Source organism: Nelumbo lutea, chromosome 3, assembly GCF_056320005.1.
Source record: "Nelumbo lutea isolate HS-2025 chromosome 3, American lotus-T2T, whole genome shotgun sequence".
NCBI lineage: Eukaryota > Viridiplantae > Streptophyta > Magnoliopsida > Proteales > Nelumbonaceae > Nelumbo > Nelumbo lutea.
This window is the reverse complement of record NC_142686.1, coordinates 20,458,639-20,477,400: the sequence shown is the minus strand read 5'-3', so window position 1 is coordinate 20,477,400 and position 18,762 is coordinate 20,458,639. Positions and strand designations below refer to the sequence as shown.

The 18,762-nt window shown below is 36.0% G+C and overlaps 2 protein-coding genes and 1 non-coding gene across 3 annotated transcripts; all 3 read left to right on the top strand.

The window, feature by feature from the left end:
- The first annotated feature begins 781 nt into the window (after positions 1–781).
- Positions 782–2,212, top strand: LOC148863445 (S-adenosylmethionine decarboxylase proenzyme-like). The gene has a single exon (XM_088980709.1). The coding sequence runs from the start codon at positions 880–882 to the stop codon at positions 1,975–1,977; it is 1,098 nt and encodes a 365-aa protein (XP_088836835.1). The 5' UTR covers positions 782–879; the 3' UTR covers positions 1,978–2,212.
- An 8,863-nt stretch (positions 2,213–11,075) lies between these two features.
- Positions 11,076–11,147, top strand: TRNAH-GUG (transfer RNA histidin (anticodon GUG)). The gene has a single exon. It is a non-coding gene; the product is annotated as a tRNA-His (tRNA).
- A 66-nt stretch (positions 11,148–11,213) lies between these two features.
- LOC148863443 (H/ACA ribonucleoprotein complex subunit 2-like protein) lies at positions 11,214–17,421 on the top strand. The gene is made up of 4 exons (XM_088981587.1): positions 11,214–11,876; positions 12,422–12,491; positions 15,825–15,930; positions 17,136–17,421. The coding sequence occupies exons 1-4, from the start codon at positions 11,750–11,752 to the stop codon at positions 17,295–17,297; spliced, it is 465 nt and encodes a 154-aa protein (XP_088837713.1). The 5' UTR covers positions 11,214–11,749; the 3' UTR covers positions 17,298–17,421.
- Positions 17,422–18,762: the final 1,341 nt, after the last annotated feature.

Sequence of the window (18,762 nt, the reverse complement as noted above, 5' to 3'; positions counted from 1 at the left end):
CTAATATGTTTCAGATTTGCAGCATTTGCTTGCAGGATATTCTTCTCATAATTGTTACCAATGTGTAATTTACTCGTAGTCAAAGTTGGTAATACATATATTACATGCAGGATACTTCTCACATGCACATTACATATATTACTTGGTAGCTTTTGTTGTTAGTATAGGTTTACTGCAGTACTTGTTCATTTTTATTGGTTACTGATCAGGATAAATATAGTCAATGCTTTTATTAAATATAGTCCTGTGGGACTTATATTGTTTATTTCTTGAAGTTTATCTTATGTTCCTTAAGGTGGTCCGGTCTTTCTCTTTCTATCTGTTACTTCATTTTCCGGTTGGTTCTCATGTTATACATTTGGTGGTTCATTCTCATTTATCTTCTGTCTCCTCTTCAGGCAAGACTGAATGATCTAATGGAGGCTAAGGGTGGCAAAAAGTCTAGTAGTAAAACCAAATTCTATGAAGCTCCTCTAGGTTACAGCATTGAAGACGTCCGTCCTCACGGTGGAATTAAGAAATTCAGATCTGCAGCCTACTCCAACGTAAGTTCCAGTTTGTTCTGCGTGTATATCTTGAAGGCTATTAAAATGCACGTTATCTGCTCCTGAAAATTCAAGGCTATTTATTTTCCTTCTAGGGATTCATGGTGTTAACTAGCTAGCATTTTATATCATCATTTCATTACTAACTTAATCTATCATTTTGTGTTCCATTGTGCAGTGCGTGCGGAAGCCATCCTGACGTTCTTTTAAAGTGTGATATATCTACCTGACGTAGTTCACAGTAGTTACCGCTTTAGTTTGATAGTTTTTATCATATTGTTCTTCTTCCCAGTCTCCTCTTTTTGGCAACCTTATTTCTTCCCTCTAAGCAGAGATGGCATTGCCCATCTCTCCATTTGGATTCAAAGGCTATGAGAAGAGGCTTGAAATATCATTCTTCGAGCCAAGCATCTTTGCAGATCCAGGAGGAGAGGTCCTACGATCTCTTTCCAAAGCTCAATTGGATGAAATACTAAAACCAGCTGAGTGCACCATAGTTGCGCCACAGTCAAATGCAAATGTTGACTCTTATGTCCTCTCAGAATCTAGCCTTTTTGTGTACCCTTACAAGATCATCATCAAGACCTGTGGCACTACAAAGCTGCTTCTCTCAATCCCAGCCATCCTCAAGTTGGCCAACAGCTTATCCCTCACTGTAAGAGCTGTGAAGTACACTCGTGAGACCTTCACAGTTCCTGGGGCTCAGCCCTTTCCTCATCGCAACATCTCCGAGGAAATAGTTGTCCTTGACAAGTACTTTGGCAATCTTGGTTCTGGCAGCAAAGCGTATGTGGTGGGGAATCTGATCAAATCACAGAAGTGGCATGTTTACTCTGCAAGTGCGGAGGTGGTTAACCACTACGAACCAATTTATACCCTGGAAATGTGCATGACTGGTTTGGACAAGAAGTTGGCATCCATCTTCTACAAGACCGAAGCAAGTTCAGCTGCGAAGATGACTGACATGTCTGGTATAAGGAAGATACTTCCGGATTCTGAGATATGTGACTTTGAGTTTGAGCCATGCGGTTACTCCATGAATGCCATCGAAGGAGCTTCGGTTTCCACCATTCATGTCACACCAGAAGATGGTTTCAGTTACGCAAGCTTTGAAGCTGTAGGTTATGATTTGAAGGCTGTGAATCTGTCACAGTTGGTTGGGAGGGTGTTGGCATGTTTCCATCTGAGGGAATTCTCTACAGCCATGCATTTTGATGCTGTGATCAAGGAAGTCGGGTGGGAGTTCCCACTTGACGTACTGGGATATAGACATGGAGAAAAGACCTACCAGTCGCTTGCAATAGGTGGTGCCGTTGTATATCAAAGTTTCACTTGGGCTGGCAACTGCTGGTCTCCCAAGTCAAGTCTGAAATCCTGCGGGAAAGAGGAGGAAGATAAAATAAAACAGAATTGTTTACACTTAACAGTTTAGGGTCTGGCTGCGTTTTGGTCTTCGTTTAGTTTTGAGCTGGGTAATTGTTTAGTCTAGTTGTGTATTTTGATTATGATCATACTTTTATACGAGGCATTGGACCTACTTGTTCTGTTATAATTCGTATTTGGCGTGTGGAGTAAAACCTATCGTTATGGATTATGGTTTTTATATTTGGATATTTATGTGTTTATTGGTTCATTAATGGGTATATGCATGAGGCACTTTGAGTTGTTAGTAATGTGTGGTTCTTTATTTGTGGACAGCTAGCCTGTTTTCTGCCGGCTCTTCAGCTCATTCTCACTTTTGCTTTTAAGATACGATTGCTAAGATTTCCGTGAATTACTGCTTCTGTTCTGAAAAAGATTTGTATGATAGGGAAATTGATTCCAACTGGAATACACAGGTCTTTGAAAGCAGGTAGCAAAAATATCAAATTTCTTTTATCAAAGACCCACCACCACCAGACCTATATGATTCTCTGCTGAAAAGAGCACGGTTGTTGTGGTCCTATGCATCTCCGTTTCCCCTTTGTGTTTTTTTGTTTTGGTAGAATAGTCCTATCCATCTCTGAAGTTGGTAAAAAAGGGCTGATTTGAAATCTGAACACATCTATCAATAATGATATGCCACGTCATCCTGACATGGCATAGCATATTGACTCACTTATGTGGTGATGGCATGTCTTTTTGATTTTTTTTTCTTCTCGTTGAAGGCTTGAACGAAGATGGACGGAAAGGGAAGTGGAAAATTGCACAAAAACCTCAATTTATGCTTTTCTATGGATGTTCATTCTGATTTTATTGGTCATTTAGGGACGGTCTCCTGACTCTCCCATATGCCCCAGAATCTCAATGGATGATGCCAGATATCCATGTTCTTTTGTTTCTCCTCTAACCTCTAACCATGATTGAAAATTTCGCCCCATGTCTCTATCCGGTTTTATTCTCCCTTCAACCCTACCATGGCCCATCAATGTTCATCGTTTGCACTCTTTCTCATTGTCCAGTTGGTATTTTATCCAATTTTTGCTCCTTCTCTACTATCTGTCTTGTCACATGGAGGATTGCGAAGATTGGTATAACAAGACTGGTGTCCTTAACCGGTCTCTCCGAAAGCCTCAGTTTGGAAGGAGTACAAATACAAATATATAGTGTAAAATTTTGTATTTTATATTATTTTATATGTATTTATATTATATATATATATATATTTATATTTGTATTATACATATTTATATTTGTATTGTAAATATTTTTACTCCTTCCAAAATGGGTAAAAACAGAGGAGCCGTTACAACTGTAACGTAAATCTATCCTGTAATAAAATGCAAGAAAGCGTTTTATACTCAACTCTAGCTTCCATCCATCCATGTTCTATCCAACTAAAAAAGACAGACAAAAACAGCTAAAGAAAACAGAGAACTGTGACGATGACGACATATCAAGTCCAGCGTCAACATTCTCTGATTCTCCGGTGAGTAAAGTTAAACTCATGAAGTGGACGTAACTTAACAGGGCATGGTCCCATGTCCCATCCAACATCTGTTTGGCTCCATTTGGAATTTCCATGGAAGAGAAGTAGAAAACTAGACCATTATTTTGTAATCTTGCAGTGCGTTTTGTCTTTTGTACTTGTTTAGTAGCTTTCGTCACTCTTGTGTTAAAGTTGATGCCGATAATTTCATCCGCCTAACCGCCATATGGTGAGCTTACGGCATTTAGGCTATGTTTGAGAGTGTTTATGTTATAAATAAGTGCTTAAAAATAAGTGGTTATTTCTATAAGCATTTATTTGCATTTGACACTTAATTTTTTTAAGTGTTTATTTTAAAAAATAAGCACTTATTTTATATTGGGTATTTGGTAGTTTTTTCTCTTCAATAAGTACTTAAATAAGCAATTGGGACTCTTTTGTCCATTTTCTTTCAAATTTTCAAAACACCCAATCCAAAGTGAATGAATAAAAGTACTTTTACAGAAGTGCTTTCATAGAGTATTTTGATAAAATTACTTCCGTAAAAATATTTCTATAAAAGTGTTTTTTTGTAGAAGTGCTTTTATAAAAGTACTTCCTTAAAAGTGCTTTTATAAAGTGTTTTTACAAAGTATTTATGTAAAAGTACTTTTTATAAAAGTGCTTTTGTAAATGCTTTCATAAAAGTACTTTTGTAAAAGTGCCTTTGTAAAAGTATTTACGTATTTATAAAAGTTTTTTCGTAAAAGTACTTTCAGAAAAGTATTTTTATAAAAATGCTTTCGTAAAAGTGCTTTCATGTAAAAGTAATTTGGTAAAAGTGCTTTCATGTAAAAGTAATTTGGTAAAGGTGCTTTCATGTAAAAGTAATTTTGTAAAAGTGCTTTCGTAAAAGTACTTCCATAAAAATACTTTTATAAAAGTGCTTTCATAAAAGCGATTTTATATAAAAGTATTTTTATACAAGTGCTTTTGTAAAAGTATTTTCGTAAAAATACTTTATAAAAGTGCCTTTGTAAAATTGCTTTTGTAAAAGGGTATAATTGGTATTCTAAAAATTTACCATGGACAATTTTGGGAGTAAAAAATTGAATAAGCGCTTGTTGTATGAGCACTTGAAAAAAGCTGGAAATTTGGGCTTAAAATATAAGCCTTATTTTGGGCTGATTTCCCAAACGCCAATAAGTGCTTAATGGTGTGGTCCCTGCCCAAATAAGCGCTTATTTTTAAGCACTCCCAAACATGGACTTAGTAGGTTTCAAAATTCAACCACCAATTCAAAGCCGGTGTTTAGTACCAATGTCATTCCTTTTTATTTTTTTGAAAAATTGGTACCACATCAACATCATGTATGAAATCCTCTTTCTTTTTTTCTAGGACTTATCTGATGTTTGGTTATACATTTTTCCAAAAAATGTTTTTTAGACCATTTTTGGAGATTGGGAAAGGTGTAGTATGAGAAAATATTATTTTTTGGTATTTTCTTCTTGTAGCTAGGGGTGAACAAAAAAAAAAAGTCGAAAAACTAAACCAATTGAAAAAACCGACCAAATATGAATTGAAAAATAAGTTAACCAAACTGGTCGGTTTCAGTTCGATGTTTTAAAAAAACCGACAATTTTGGCTCTGTTTAAGTTAACCATTTAAAAAAATCGGTGGTTAACTGAACCGACCGATATATATATTCATATACATATTATATATATTATATTATATTATATATTATCTTTTTCATTTTTTTTGAAAATCTAATTTAGGCTTTCATCCTTTTGAAGGCAGACTAGTGACTGGCGAACATGCTAACTCAGGCTTTTTCAGTCTTTCTCTTCAAAAGGCTAGCAAACTGGCGAATAAGTGAACTCAGGCAAACTCACTTGCCAGACCGACAATTTCTCCCTTCATCCCTAATAAGCCTCTTACCTCCGTCGTGCCTTTCCAGTTTCTAGTTTCCCCTTTCTTTCCTCTTTGAGACTCTAAGTTTTCTTTGTTACTCTCAGTCTTAGTTCTCTTCTTTCCCAATGGACCGACAGCCTCCGACGCTTCGCCCTCCTATCCAATCATCGATAGCCTCCAACGATCAAGTCACCATCACCAACGTAGGACCAGGCGACCATGTGTCTCACTCTCTGTTCTCTCTCTCTCTCTCTCAGATTCTTCTTCTTCTTCTTCCCCAACGTCTTCCTTTTCTCTCTTAGTCTCAGCCACTCATCTCTCTCATTCTCTTATCTAATCTCAGTCTTAGTTCTATTCACTCTTCTTCACTCTCAATCTGCAAAAGGAAGGTCTTTTCCTTTTTTTTTTTTTTAATTTCAGTGCATAAAATACCAAAAAATTGAACCGCAGTTAACCAATTGACTGGTTGCATCGGTTCGGCTAGATTTAAAATCGAACATGTCGGTTTGGTCTAGAAAATTACCCCACGGTTTGGTTAACCGAACCATGAACACTCCTACTTGTAAATATGTACTTCATTTGTACATGACAATATCTCCAAGACAAAATTATTAATATTCATAAATAGTTTTTGAATAAATATAAATGGGCACTTATTTTGAATAGTTATAAGTGAAGAATTTATTAACTATTATCACTGGACAGCTTTTGGAGTGAGAATAAAAAATATGTATTCCTTTTTTATGTCTGTTGTATGTTGCTTAAAGAAGGAGTAAAAATGTCTAATGAAAATTCAGAAAATGGATTTATTCAGTCTTTTATTAGTAGTATAGATATAAATAAATTATTATATAATAATTTTTTCCTTCTTTTCATGTCATTGTTCCCCTTTTCTCCTTTCCTATTTTGTTCATCACCATAATCTTCTTTTGCTATTGTCATAAGTGGCTCCATTTCTCTTCTTCCCTTACTTTTTTCCCTTCACCTTTGTTGATTGAAGAAATACAATAGGCCACGCATGGTGGAATATTGGCAAGCACGAAGGCATTCCCTCATGAAGAAAGAGATTGGATTTAGTTCGATCAATCAATTAAATCGAGCAAAATGCATTCAAAACCCGTTTAAATAGACAAGCTAAGGTTCAAAATATCGATATACTCGATATGCTGGTAAGGGCGTATCGGGTGAATTGATACTATTTTTTATTTTATTTTTTCTGAAACTAATTCAGAGAGGCTGATTTAGAACTCCTTCACCCCCTGAACTGATCAGACCCCCGACACACCCACTATAGAAGTATAGAAGTATACTGAAGGAGTCCCGAAATAATAGATATCGGCCGATGCGAGTCAACAAGTGTGAATACTTTAAACTTTAAGAAGTCTAACTACTTACAGGTGTTTGTGGAAGATTATCCTGACAGGTTATCGGCTTTGGTCCAAGCTGACTTACCATAAATCTTTCGTCCTTGTTATTGGCCCTTTGGTGTCTTTATTTCTGTAGTTTCCTGGGTTTGTTACTAGTTTCTTTTCGTGGCTATGACCTCTTTTATTGTAAAATTTTCTGATTCAAAAAAAAGAAAAAGATTCTTGATTGGGTTGAGTTGGCATGGTTTCAGGTTGAGCCAAACAACTGCCAAACTCGATCCGTTGACATCCCCATTGATTTAGGGATGTGAAATAGAACTGGTTAATCGGGTAACCCACCCCATCCCGTCAACTTGTTCTGAGTCTAGTATATTTGTCAAGTGATTTTTATCTATTTTTATTAATTTTACTTTAATTAAATATTTGTATATGTATACTAGGGATATTTGCATTGGTTTTGGTTAACTGGTCAAAATTAATTTAATTATATAATGTCAATTTATATTTTTATCCTTGTATAACAAATACCTTTACACTATCCAACCCATTCACATTGTAGATCCTACATCCCACATTCATCATTTGGTTTATAAGGATTGTTAGGCATGCATACCAAAATACTGGAGCTAATCAATTAATAATCAGATCCAATTAGCACCTAGAATTAGCACCTAGAATCTGATTGATATTTCTTTGGTATTGGGTCCTGTTGTTTATGTGGCATCGTTTTGATTTTTCATTGATAGGTAGAGAAAACTAAATACTAACAAAAGGAAACAAGATGTTTAATACAAGAGGGAGGGCTGTCCCAAGTAACAATACCTCTGTAAATTTCACAAATGAGAATGGTTCAAGAAGGGATACTGACATTCCTATTACAGGTATCCCAGGATAGAGAAGGGAAAACGGAAAAATCTCCCCCAACAATTTATGCTATTGAGAGAGTTTTTGAGAATGCTACATTACTATGAGAGTGTAAATTACAAAAAATTCTGCTATCATCAGACGTCTTTTTGTTATTTGGCTACATCTTTTACATAGACATCATAAATTCACAATATTATGTGAGAAGCTCTCAATTTCCTCTACTCGCATGGCATTCCCGTTTTCGCCTTGAACTAGGTATTTTGGGACATATTAGGTGAACAAGAGTATTTACTGAAAGCAAAAACACTACAATCATTCTGAAAACATATGCATCCAACTGCACCTTGGGAGCATCTCCCATGAATTTAACAAACATATATGGGAGATATTCCCAATGTACAGATGCCATGCTCTCAAAATTTTCATTTTCAGGATATTTGGGCTCCATGTTATCATCACCTATCCATTACTTTTTAATTTTCTCTTTTAGCTAAAAAAATGATCTACTATGGCAAACCAGTCAGTCGAACCAGTGTTTTCAGGATATTTGGGCTTCATTTGTAGGATATTCCTAGTGTTTTTAACCAGATGTTGACCCAGTCGGTCGAATCGTTTGAATTGTCACCCAGCCAAGATTTTAGGTCTGGTTCAGTCAAGACCTGTCAGATAGTAAAAAACTGTTTGATCCGGCTGATTCAACCGTTGACTGGTTCAATCCGGTCACCGGGTTTTGGGTTGCACACAATGTATACAAATTTTTGAAAGCCACAACATTGTACTCCGATGTTCGATTGTGGTGATTTTTTTTTTTTTTAATTTGGGTAACTTTTCGAGATCTATGCATCCCAAGGGAGTTGTAGGCATAGAGGTGTAAAATGGGTCATGCCTTGGGCTAGACCAGGACAAAGCTATTTATTTAAAACAATTGAAAAAAACTTAAAATTTTTTATTTTATATGAATTTTGATGTATACAATTGCTTATATATACAACAATTAAATAAATTAGTATAATAAAATTGAGAGCAATTATTTATTTTATTAATATATTATTATATAATTATAATTTATATAAATATATTATATATTATATTTAAATATATATAAAACATATATAAATAATATATATGGGCCATGTTGGGGGCCCGCTCAGTCATATAGTGCCGGCTTGGCCCACGGACCTAAAACCCCAGGCCTAGCACGGCCCATACAATTGTGCTTGGCTGGTCCAAAGTCGAGCTGGGTCGTGTCGGGCTGTGGGCGGCATAACCTGATTTACACCTCTACATAGGCACCTTGCCCCGTTATTTTCACAAAAAACCCCTTTTGGCCTTAAATTGTAAATTTTAATATTTTTTATAAATAAAAAAATTAAGAGCTGAGTTACAAATATAAATTAAATAGAAAAAATACATATAACCTATCTAAAACATATTTATACATTTTTTATTGATAAAATATATATTTGTACATGTATATGCATATATACATACATATATATGATGACATGGCATGGTATGAACTGTTCGACCAAGTCGGTCGAACCGGTGACCCATAACATAGAGGCAAAAATGGTTTAGTCTCGGGGTCGGTTTTTAAAATATTAATGTAAACAATCTCAGCATGGGGAAACTTGGGCTGGGTTAGGTCATCCCTAGGAATGGCAACGGGGCGGGGTAGGGGTGGGGAAATCCCCATCCCCATCCCCGTCCTCGCTAACGGGGACAAGGTTATCCACATCCCCATTCCCCATGATTTTTTATAATGTTAACCATTTTATTTTATTTAAAAATAAAAATAAAATAATTAAAAATTACAAAGATTCAAATATTCAACCATATTTTTAAAAATATTAATATATAGATATATGTATACACGTATACATATATAACGTATGCATACATATATATTAGTGGGGATCCCACAGGGTGGGGAGTGCTCTCTCTGTCCCTACTAACAGGGATAGAAATTTCTCCATCCCCATCCCCATCCCCATCCCCATAGGGAGAAAATCATACCTGCCTCATTCAGGGAGAATCCTTGATCAAGAAAATGAGAAAAATTGTCATTCCTAATCATCCCCAACCTAAACTGAATTGTTGAACTCCCAAACCAAATCCTAAGCCAGACGGATGACTTTTGATCAGGTTTAGGTTGACCTGACTTCATTTTATTTTATTTTAAAATCTCCTTATTCCTTAGACTTAAGATTGATGGATTAAGGCCACACCAGCATTATAATAATTATGATGATTTGAAGTATTATAATTTATAATCTCATCATGCTAGAAAATTTTTGATTTTAAAATTACAATTGTTGATCCATATGTGGATACGTATATTCATGCATGCATACATGCACAAATATGCACATGTGCATATATTCATATATTAATATGATATTTACTCATACGTAATGATACAAAGACATAATGGGATGGAGTTGGATTAGGTTGCCCAAGACATCAATCCTAACCCAACCTCAAATCAAATTGGATTCATATTTTTCAATCATAATCTTAAAAGTAACACAAACTTCAACCAAACCCAATCCCCATCTTAAATCCAATGGAGGGTATGTAGAATCAATAAGTCATAATTTTAGGGAAAACTACTAATACATTTAAGAAGAGGTTTAGAAATATAAATATGGATCATATACAAAGTTTTGCATTGGTATTTGCATTCTTGGCAAATGGAACATAGGCTGCGTTTGGAAAAGATGTAAATAAGTGTGAATGTAAATATGTAGTGTGTAAAACGGTTGATATGAATTGTAAAATTAGGTTAATTTTGCATAATAAATTTATCTTCTTACCAAACAACCTTTTAGCTGTAATTGATGCAAACATGAATTCCAATAAAACAAATGCTTTTTTTTATCAAAAGCCTACTTGAATTCAAATTTACTTCTTTTTTATTGATGTACTTTTACATCTTATTATCAATATAAATATGCATTGATCTATCATTTGTCAATACATAAATATAGCATTGCCAAATACAAATAAAAATAAACCAGAATGCAAATTTACCCTAAACCAGAATTTACACTCTATTTGCATTATTTACAAATGCATTTGAGTGTTACCATTAATGTGGGGAGGTTATCTCGTGGGAGCAGTAGCACTCGTGTATTTCTCAACTATTATTACTTTTCCATGTTAATCACTTAAGCCAAGTTAGGAAATGATTTGTAGACTTATATAAGAAACATGATTCACTTTTCATTCATTGTTTCACGTGGCTAACCAAAACCCATGTAAAAAAAGGTATTTTTTTCCCTATGAAATGGATAGAAAGTTTACTAAAGTTATTGGAAGTCTATGATAGGGTAAGGACATGAAGGCTGATTCTTTGACCAATTAAACCGCCAACCTGAATGCTTATAAGTTATTCCAATATCATGTACTTTTCGCATTATACCTGAAGTTTAATTTTTTCTGTTAAGGTTTCTCTAGTAATAAAGAAATTACGTTTTTACCTTTCATCAACTTGTGGCTGTAGTTTAGTGGTAAGAATTCTACGTTGTGGCCGTAGAGACCTGGGCTCGAATCCCAGCAGCCACAATTGTCCTCTATTTCGGTTTTTCAGTTTTCTAAGATTTTAAACCAAACGGCGTGGAGTCCGAATCTGCTCTCAGTGCGCGCTTCTCACCGACCTCATATTATGTTTTGGCCGTACATCGGGAACATCTCCTCTCCTTAAATTTATTCTAGGCAGAATGACTAATCAGCCCATATCAGAATTTTATTCATGGGATTTACTAAAGTAACCATATGATCGACGATGGATGTGCGTGAAGCGCCTGTGAGAAGAAGATCCGATCTTGTTCAGTTCTCACTCTCTGGTCGGTGTGAGGCGCCCCTGTGTGAGGAGCAGGTCTGGTCTCGTCTCACACCTACTTCTTAGTTCTTACACACACTAGATAGACGATAGAGATCACTTAGCTCTTTCGATCAAACAAACAAAGCACATCGTTACATCAGAATCGTGCATATCGAATTTTCCATATTCCTTGTTTATCAGTTAAAACCCTCGAAGAAGTATAAGAAGTATAGAAACCCTTTCCTCGATTCCATTGAACCCTTCCTCTGCTACAAGCGTCAAGCCTACAATCTCTTACTTCGGAGTTCGGAGGCTTCTCAGCTGAGCTCAGAGCGACAGAGAGATGGGGAGCGATAGTGAGACAGAGAAATCACAAAAGGAGAGGAAGAAGTTGCTGGCACTCGCTCCCATAGCGAAACCGCTTGCAGGGAAGAAGCTGTGCAAGAGAACTCTCAAGCTGGTCAGAAGAGGCATGGACTGCTTACTTCAATGCTTTGTGTCTCTGGTTTTCCTTTAATGCCTTTTCTTTTCTTTCGGTTGGTGGCGGAAACTCTGCGTTGGGTTCATTGTTTATGCATTTTTGTAATCGATCACTGGAGTTATTCTTTCGCACTTCCCTGTAATTAAATTAAATCGTTGGTTTTATTTAATTTTCTGCATCACGAGGAAAAAGAAGTTACTTTCTTCACCTTAGTCATGTCTTTCCTCTATTATATCTTGTTATTTAACTATCTCTTTTGTCTAATGAAAATATGGGGCTTAAAAAACATACTCGTCTTTGATGGTATAGACGTATAGTGCTGGATTTATTCTTTTCTGTTCTTTTTTTTTTGACATGTAAGCTTCTGTTTTCTTGGGTTATTTTCTTTGTTTATACACTTCCAATTTGATGTAACCCTGATACCAGGTTTTGGTTTCCCGGAATTATTCTTAATCTGCTAACTGAGAGTTCCACTTTCCTTGGTTATTTGTTGTGAGTTGTAACTGTTCTGGTTTTTTTTCCCTCCATTTTCAGCTTCTGAATCTAAATGCGTGAAGAGAGGAGTTAAGGAGGTGGTTAAGAGTATTCGGCGCGGTAACAAAGGGTATGCCTTATTATATTGCCGGAATAATTTCTTTCCGAATTTTGTTTTCTGACAGTGAAGTGCCTTCTTTGTTTCAATGGTTAATGCAAAAATTGCTAAACATATTAATACTATGTATAAGTGACAATCAAGATGGTTCTCAACCAACGCGCGCTGAACCGCAATCACCATGTATTGTAGAGTCTTTTCATTTTGTTACTAATGGACCGTATGGAATGCCGCTAGATATCCAATTTTTGATATTCCCTGCATACCCAAATTTTGTTTTTACCTTATTTCTTTGTTTGATTGGTAATTTACTGGATGTTTTGTTGTCAATCCTAATTGAATTTTGAAAATTTAAAACAAAACAATGTGATCCACAGTTCATACATGCTAATCTATATGAAATACGTAAGTCTGTGGATGTCCCTATTGTTCATGGCAACATGACCCCTTGCATTGTTGGGAATATGATTGAACCTTGTATTAGTTATAGGGCCTAAACAAAAGAACCATCTTGTGGAGACCCATGTCTATCACTTCTTCTCAAATAGCTTGGCTTTTGGGTCAAAGCAAGGCATGGGTGCCACACCAAGAGCTTTATGTTGAAGCCACCCTTTGAGCATGGCCACCAGAAGAAGGATAAGTGGATGAACTGAATGACTTATTGCTTTGTCTTCTAGGGAAAAAATAGTTAAATAATAAATATTTGTGGTTATAATAATCAACCCAATTTCAGTTCCAGCCATTAAGGACAGGGGTTCATAACCTACTTAATAACTTGTCCACTGAAGATAAAGGAATAAGTAATTGGTTATCTTTCCTGAGAAATTTGTTCTGCTTTCCATGTCCAGGTTCCTGATTCTCAGGTTCTGCATGGTTATCTTGGAAAGATATTGAAGCCAGTAATATTTCATAGAGTCACAATTTATAAAATTAATGTAGCATAGATGAGGTTATTGGTGAAATGCTGTGAAATATTAGAAGCTAGGAGCAAACAACATGAGAATTTTAATCAGATCTTTTTCCTAATCAATATAGGCAGTATATAGTTATGTAAATATTAGTAGGTACTTATGAATGTATATTGTATAGAGAGGAGACCGATTCATTTTATTCATAAAAAAAGGGGAGAACAACTCATTTTGAATTTTTCCACCAAAACTTAGAATTTGCATTATAAAAAATAAATTTTCCACCAAAACTTAGAATTTTTCCACCAAAACTTAGAATTTCCTGCCTGCCTGGCCCACTTCTGAAAACTCAGGCTTGCAAAGCCTGACCTGGCACATGCGCGCACGCACACAGATGGGCAAGCCTGGATGCCTGGCTTGGCCCACATGTAGCCAGGCCCAGGCATGTATTTTCAGGTTAGGGTTGTGAGTGGGTCAGTGGGACCAGGCCCAGGCAGCTCAAAATGCTGTTGTAACTTTATAAAAACCTGGCTCAAGCCTGGCTTGGCCCATGATCATTCCTACTTGTATTGCATGAAAGCTAGATAAACAAACACGTAAAACAAACTCAAATAAATAGTAATTTTGTTATATAATTTTGTTTTTATTCTGGTTCTGGGCCTTCTGGCAACTTAAAGTTCCAAAGCTTTCTAGTGGTGCCTCCTCCCAGCTTAGCCACATGGTAAGGCGACATGCTGGATTTAGACTGTTTATCTGATAAGTGATTTTCTGAAAGTGGAGTTTGCTTTCAGTGTCTGTCTATATTTATGATCTACTGGACTTCTACCACATATAACAGTAAAATTTTGTTACACATTCTCATAAAAGGTGAGAAAGAACCTTTGTCATATCATGTGGCTTAGGGCATCTAACAGCAAAATGGTTAAATACTTTACTCTTTCACAAAAAAGGTAGATCGGCAAATAAATTTAGCCTTTATGGATTGCTATTCTGCCTCCAAATGCAAGGCAACTGGTATAGAAGCTCCTTCCAACAGGCCAGAGAATTTTCCCATTGTATGTAATATAATTGAATAGTTCAATTATATCTTAATTATTTGCTTAGCTAGATATGAAAAACTGTATACAATATTGTCTTAAGATCCTTACAACTTGCGGTGCTTAATTGTTTGTAGTTCAATTTTATTTCTTTTCAAGAGATTTGATGTTCTTTATATAGATGGAATTTTTAAAATCAGTTTTTTCCATGATATTTCATTGTGAAATTGAAAAAAAAAAGCTAACTCTTTTTTTAATACAATTTACATGCTGATCTATATTGTCTTATTAGAAATAATACAATGAATTTAAAATGCCATTCAGTAGTGAAATATAACTTAATGCTCGGTAGCACATATAATCGCATTTTAAATTCTTACATCGTTAGTTGTTTTCTATCTTTGGTGTAGCTGCAAATCTGTAATCATTATTCAAATTGGCTTTGGTTTTTGCATTAGTGATCCTTTTCCACTTTGCATTTTGCAATACATGTACTGGTATTTAAGTTTTAACAGCTTTTATATGCATTTGTGTATCGCAGGAGCAATTCCATGTTTATTGCTTGCAACCCTTTATTGTCAGTATAATATTACTACACTATCATGTTGGAACATTTTCACCTAGAGTTTTTAAGATTAACATGTTAATGGTGTGTTCTAGCACCTCTCTTACCTGCCAAACAGCCTAACAAATTAACAATTAATATTTTTATGGTGGGTTGTCTTATACTTCTAAGTTTCCAATTAGCATTTTGTCTTGTCCAGCATATCTTTTAGAAATAATTGAAATTTCTAGACATCCCTGAGTTTATGGAATATGGATATCAATTATTTGAAAATAGTACTTGATCTGAAAGACTTACTGATAAGAAATGAATATACTTCACCAATGAAAGAAAAAGAAATATGATGACTTCTGATCAACAGAAACATGATGCTCTCTCCTTGTTCTGGTTCAATTCCTTGCTTGCTGCTGACCCAGTTATCAAAATGGTTCCTTGGCACCCCTTCAAATGGGAGGTGCGGGATCAAGCCTGTGGAATTGCGGGCTCTCTGTGGTATGGCCAGTGGGCCTCACACGCACCCTGCTCTGCCCCACCCCAATTTCCCTGTCCTGTAATGTGCAGTGTGAAATTCCCAAAATAATGTCAGTTCTTTGCTTAACAATGGTTTTTTTTTGTTTTTTAACTTTCACCATATTCTTATGCGATGATGAAAGTGACTTTGTTTCTAGCCTTACTTTTTTTTGCTTGGATCCGCTCTGCTTTGTAGATTGAAATATCGGTGTATCTTAAGCTTTTAAAGTTCATACCTGGGCGTTTCTTTGTAATATTTTATCATTCTATCCCAACCATTCGGCTCTCTTAACTGTTTGAAATGTTTTTGTTTGTTGAATGGCAGTTTATGTGTCATAGCAGGAAACATTTCTCCTATTGATGTTATCACACATGTTCCAATCTTATGTGAAGAAGCTGATATTCCATATGTATATGTTCCCTCAAAAGAGGTAAGTTGGAACATTCATCTGCCATCTCTTTATATTCTCTTTTGCACTGAGAAGTGAAAACCCAGATCTGCTAAATTGCAAATTACCAAGGCATAAATACATTATGCCTTTATTGCTATCCACAAAGTACAGGGTGGTAATTTGTAATTTACCCTAAAATATAATTTCTTTATGCCTTGGTGACACATGTTACTGCATCTACTGGGTTCCTCTGAAACTGTTTAATCAGTGGTTTATGTAATAGATGACACAATTTAATGTAATGGTCCTAATGGATAATAATTGGGCATGATGTGTAATCTATCAAATGGACCTCAATGTCCAAATTGTGTGCTCTCCTAACTTTTATGTGTATTATTTAGGCACCAAGTTCTACTTGATTTGGCTGCTTAGTTTTTTTTTGGGGGGCATATAGTTCTGGCCGATGCTCATTTGGGTGGTGATCCTCCAGCCAGTCTTGATGTGTGCGTTGATGCACTAGTGGGCCATGCTTATGGCAATTGATGTTCTACAAAAGTTTCCCTATGTTTTCTCCTTCCCCCAGCCCTCTCTTTTGTAAACTGTGCCACTTGCAGATATTTAGTCTTTTTGTCTATACTTTTATCCATGCTGCATCCTTAAGTTCACTTTTCTTGCTGTATTTCTCTTGTTTTGTTTTTAACCAACGTATATGCATTGTAATTTTTCATTTCATCTTGCCTAGCTGTTTGTCTCTTTTCAATTTATACATCTTTTTTCTCTCCCGAGTAAGATACACTGTTCATCTTACATTATTGCACACAACCTCAGGGGATAAAGATTCTGCCTTGTAAATAATCATGAAGAAAAATCAATTAACCTGTTGGTTTTTAGTAGTTAGCTTGTCAATTTCAACAACCGATGGCTTGATCTATGCTTGTTACTTTTTCTTTCTAGTTTTCTAAATTTTCAAGATAAAATATATTCCGTTTCAGCACATTCTTTCAGGAAGTACATGGGTATGATTCAATAGTGGTTAATAGTAAAATAATCATGTCAAATTATGTGGATCTCCTTGTTCTCTCTGCACACAACACATACACATGGTTGTAGGCTCAAGCTTTAGTCCTTGCTTATTTTTGTACTTCAAAATGTCGGTCCTGGCAGCATCTTTTCCTCTCCTTTCTATCGTCCAATCTAAATTTTTGTTTTAAATTTTATTATTATTATTACTTTTTAAATTTCAGGATCTTGCCACTGCGGGAGCAACCAAGAGGCCTACATGCTGTGTTTTGGTGTTAACCAAGCCCACCAAGGGGGAACTGGGCCAGGAGGAACAAGAAAAATTGAAGGCGGATTATGAGCAAGTTGTATCAGATGTCTCTGAACTCACATCATCTCTTTTTTGAAGAATAAACCGGACTGGTCCAGTTATCTATTAATGCTTTTTTCTACAGATTGTAGTTCATTGTAATTTACCTTTTATATGGTGTCATGTCTCTTTTGATGATTATGCTATATCTCTTTGCTAAATTCGAACTTTAGTCCCAACTACATGAATACTGTCCTTCCATGGTGTCAAACATGGTACATTTTAAATTGGTTTTGGGTGTGATGGGGGGATCCAAACTCCAAAGCAGGCCCTCGCTTTACCCATCCACACAATGGAGAAAGCAAAGCCAGCCTCAGGCTTGTGATGTTATTTAAAGAGTTCATTCAAAATAGGCTTTTGGTAGGTGGAATCTTTTTGGTTTTTCGTCTTTTGGGTGAGGAATAAAACTAAGGTGCGTAATTCGTTGTTAATCTTTAAAGTATGATAAGTGTAAGTCTCGCAAATATTCTTGTCTGAAGCGTTCTTTTCTTTAATATGCACTTCTATCATTATGTACTCTAAATTCCAGAGTTGCCTATGGATGATGGTATTTTACGTTTATGATAATAAACTGGAATTTTGTAGTACACATTGAGCTTTTTGAGTCAGGCTTTTTCGTTTGGCCTCACAAGTCACAACCAAACACCATTGCGGATCATGGCCATAGAGATTCAAGGCAGAGGTGGGAGTGGGATACTGGGACCTCTTCCTGTTGACAGGCTATTGATGAGTTCTTGTTCATCTATCTTTGCGCCTTACAGTTCAAAAGGAAACAACGCGAGGGAAAGGGGAGAAAGGTGATATTATTTAGTAATTAAGTTCTTGGGATTGGTGTTGGAGGCAATTATTTGGGGTTTCATGGCTACTATAGTCTGTTTGATTTAGAAAAAAATCAGAATGGGAATTGGAATCAGCTGAAATGAGATTTTATTACCAATGGAGGAGTAATTGACTATTCCCTCAAATGGGGGAATGTCATTCTACTAAGGATGTGAATGGATTCCAATTCCGTCCAACGAAACAGTTGAAATTGGAATGACCCATTCTGGTTCTGATTCTAAACCCTTATTCCCGGGAACAAAACCAGCCCTTGGTTATGTTGATTGAAAATCAAGGTAGGGGTCAACACCAAATTCCGGGAACAAAACGAGCCCTTAGTTATGTTGATTGAAAATCAAGGTAGGGCTCAAAACCAAATTCAGAAGTGGGAAGATCATAGATTATGCAGTCATGCGACCACATTGACAAGTCTCTTGTCATTTTCGTTCAATGGATGTTGAAATATCAATTGAAGGCCATGTTCTCTGTACACCAGAATAGCTAGCGGCCATCGGTAGAGCCCATTGTTCCTTTTGTTTCCCCTGTTGTTCCTCTTTGCTCCAGTGATACGAAATGGTATGAGTATGTGGTTCTAACTGTTTTCATTCTCTGGCAAATGGACTGCTGCTCAAAGCAGAATAAGACCACTCAGCAATGAGGAAGTTGGATCTCAGTGTCACTGG

Excerpts from the sequence above, each read along its gene's own strand:
- LOC148863445 (XM_088980709.1), top strand. The coding sequence starts at position 880 with ATGGCATTGCCCATCTCTCCATTTGGATTCAAAGGCTATGAGAAGAGG.
- LOC148863443 (XM_088981587.1), top strand. The coding sequence starts at position 11,750 with ATGGGGAGCGATAGTGAGACAGAGAAATCACAAAAGGAGAGGAAGAAG. Across the intron at positions 11,877-12,421 it reads TCTCAAGCTGGTCAGAAGAG|CTTCTGAATCTAAATGCGTG; the intron begins GCATGGACTGCT and ends CTCCATTTTCAG. Across the intron at positions 15,931-17,135 it reads TATATGTTCCCTCAAAAGAG|GATCTTGCCACTGCGGGAGC; the intron begins GTAAGTTGGAAC and ends TTTAAATTTCAG.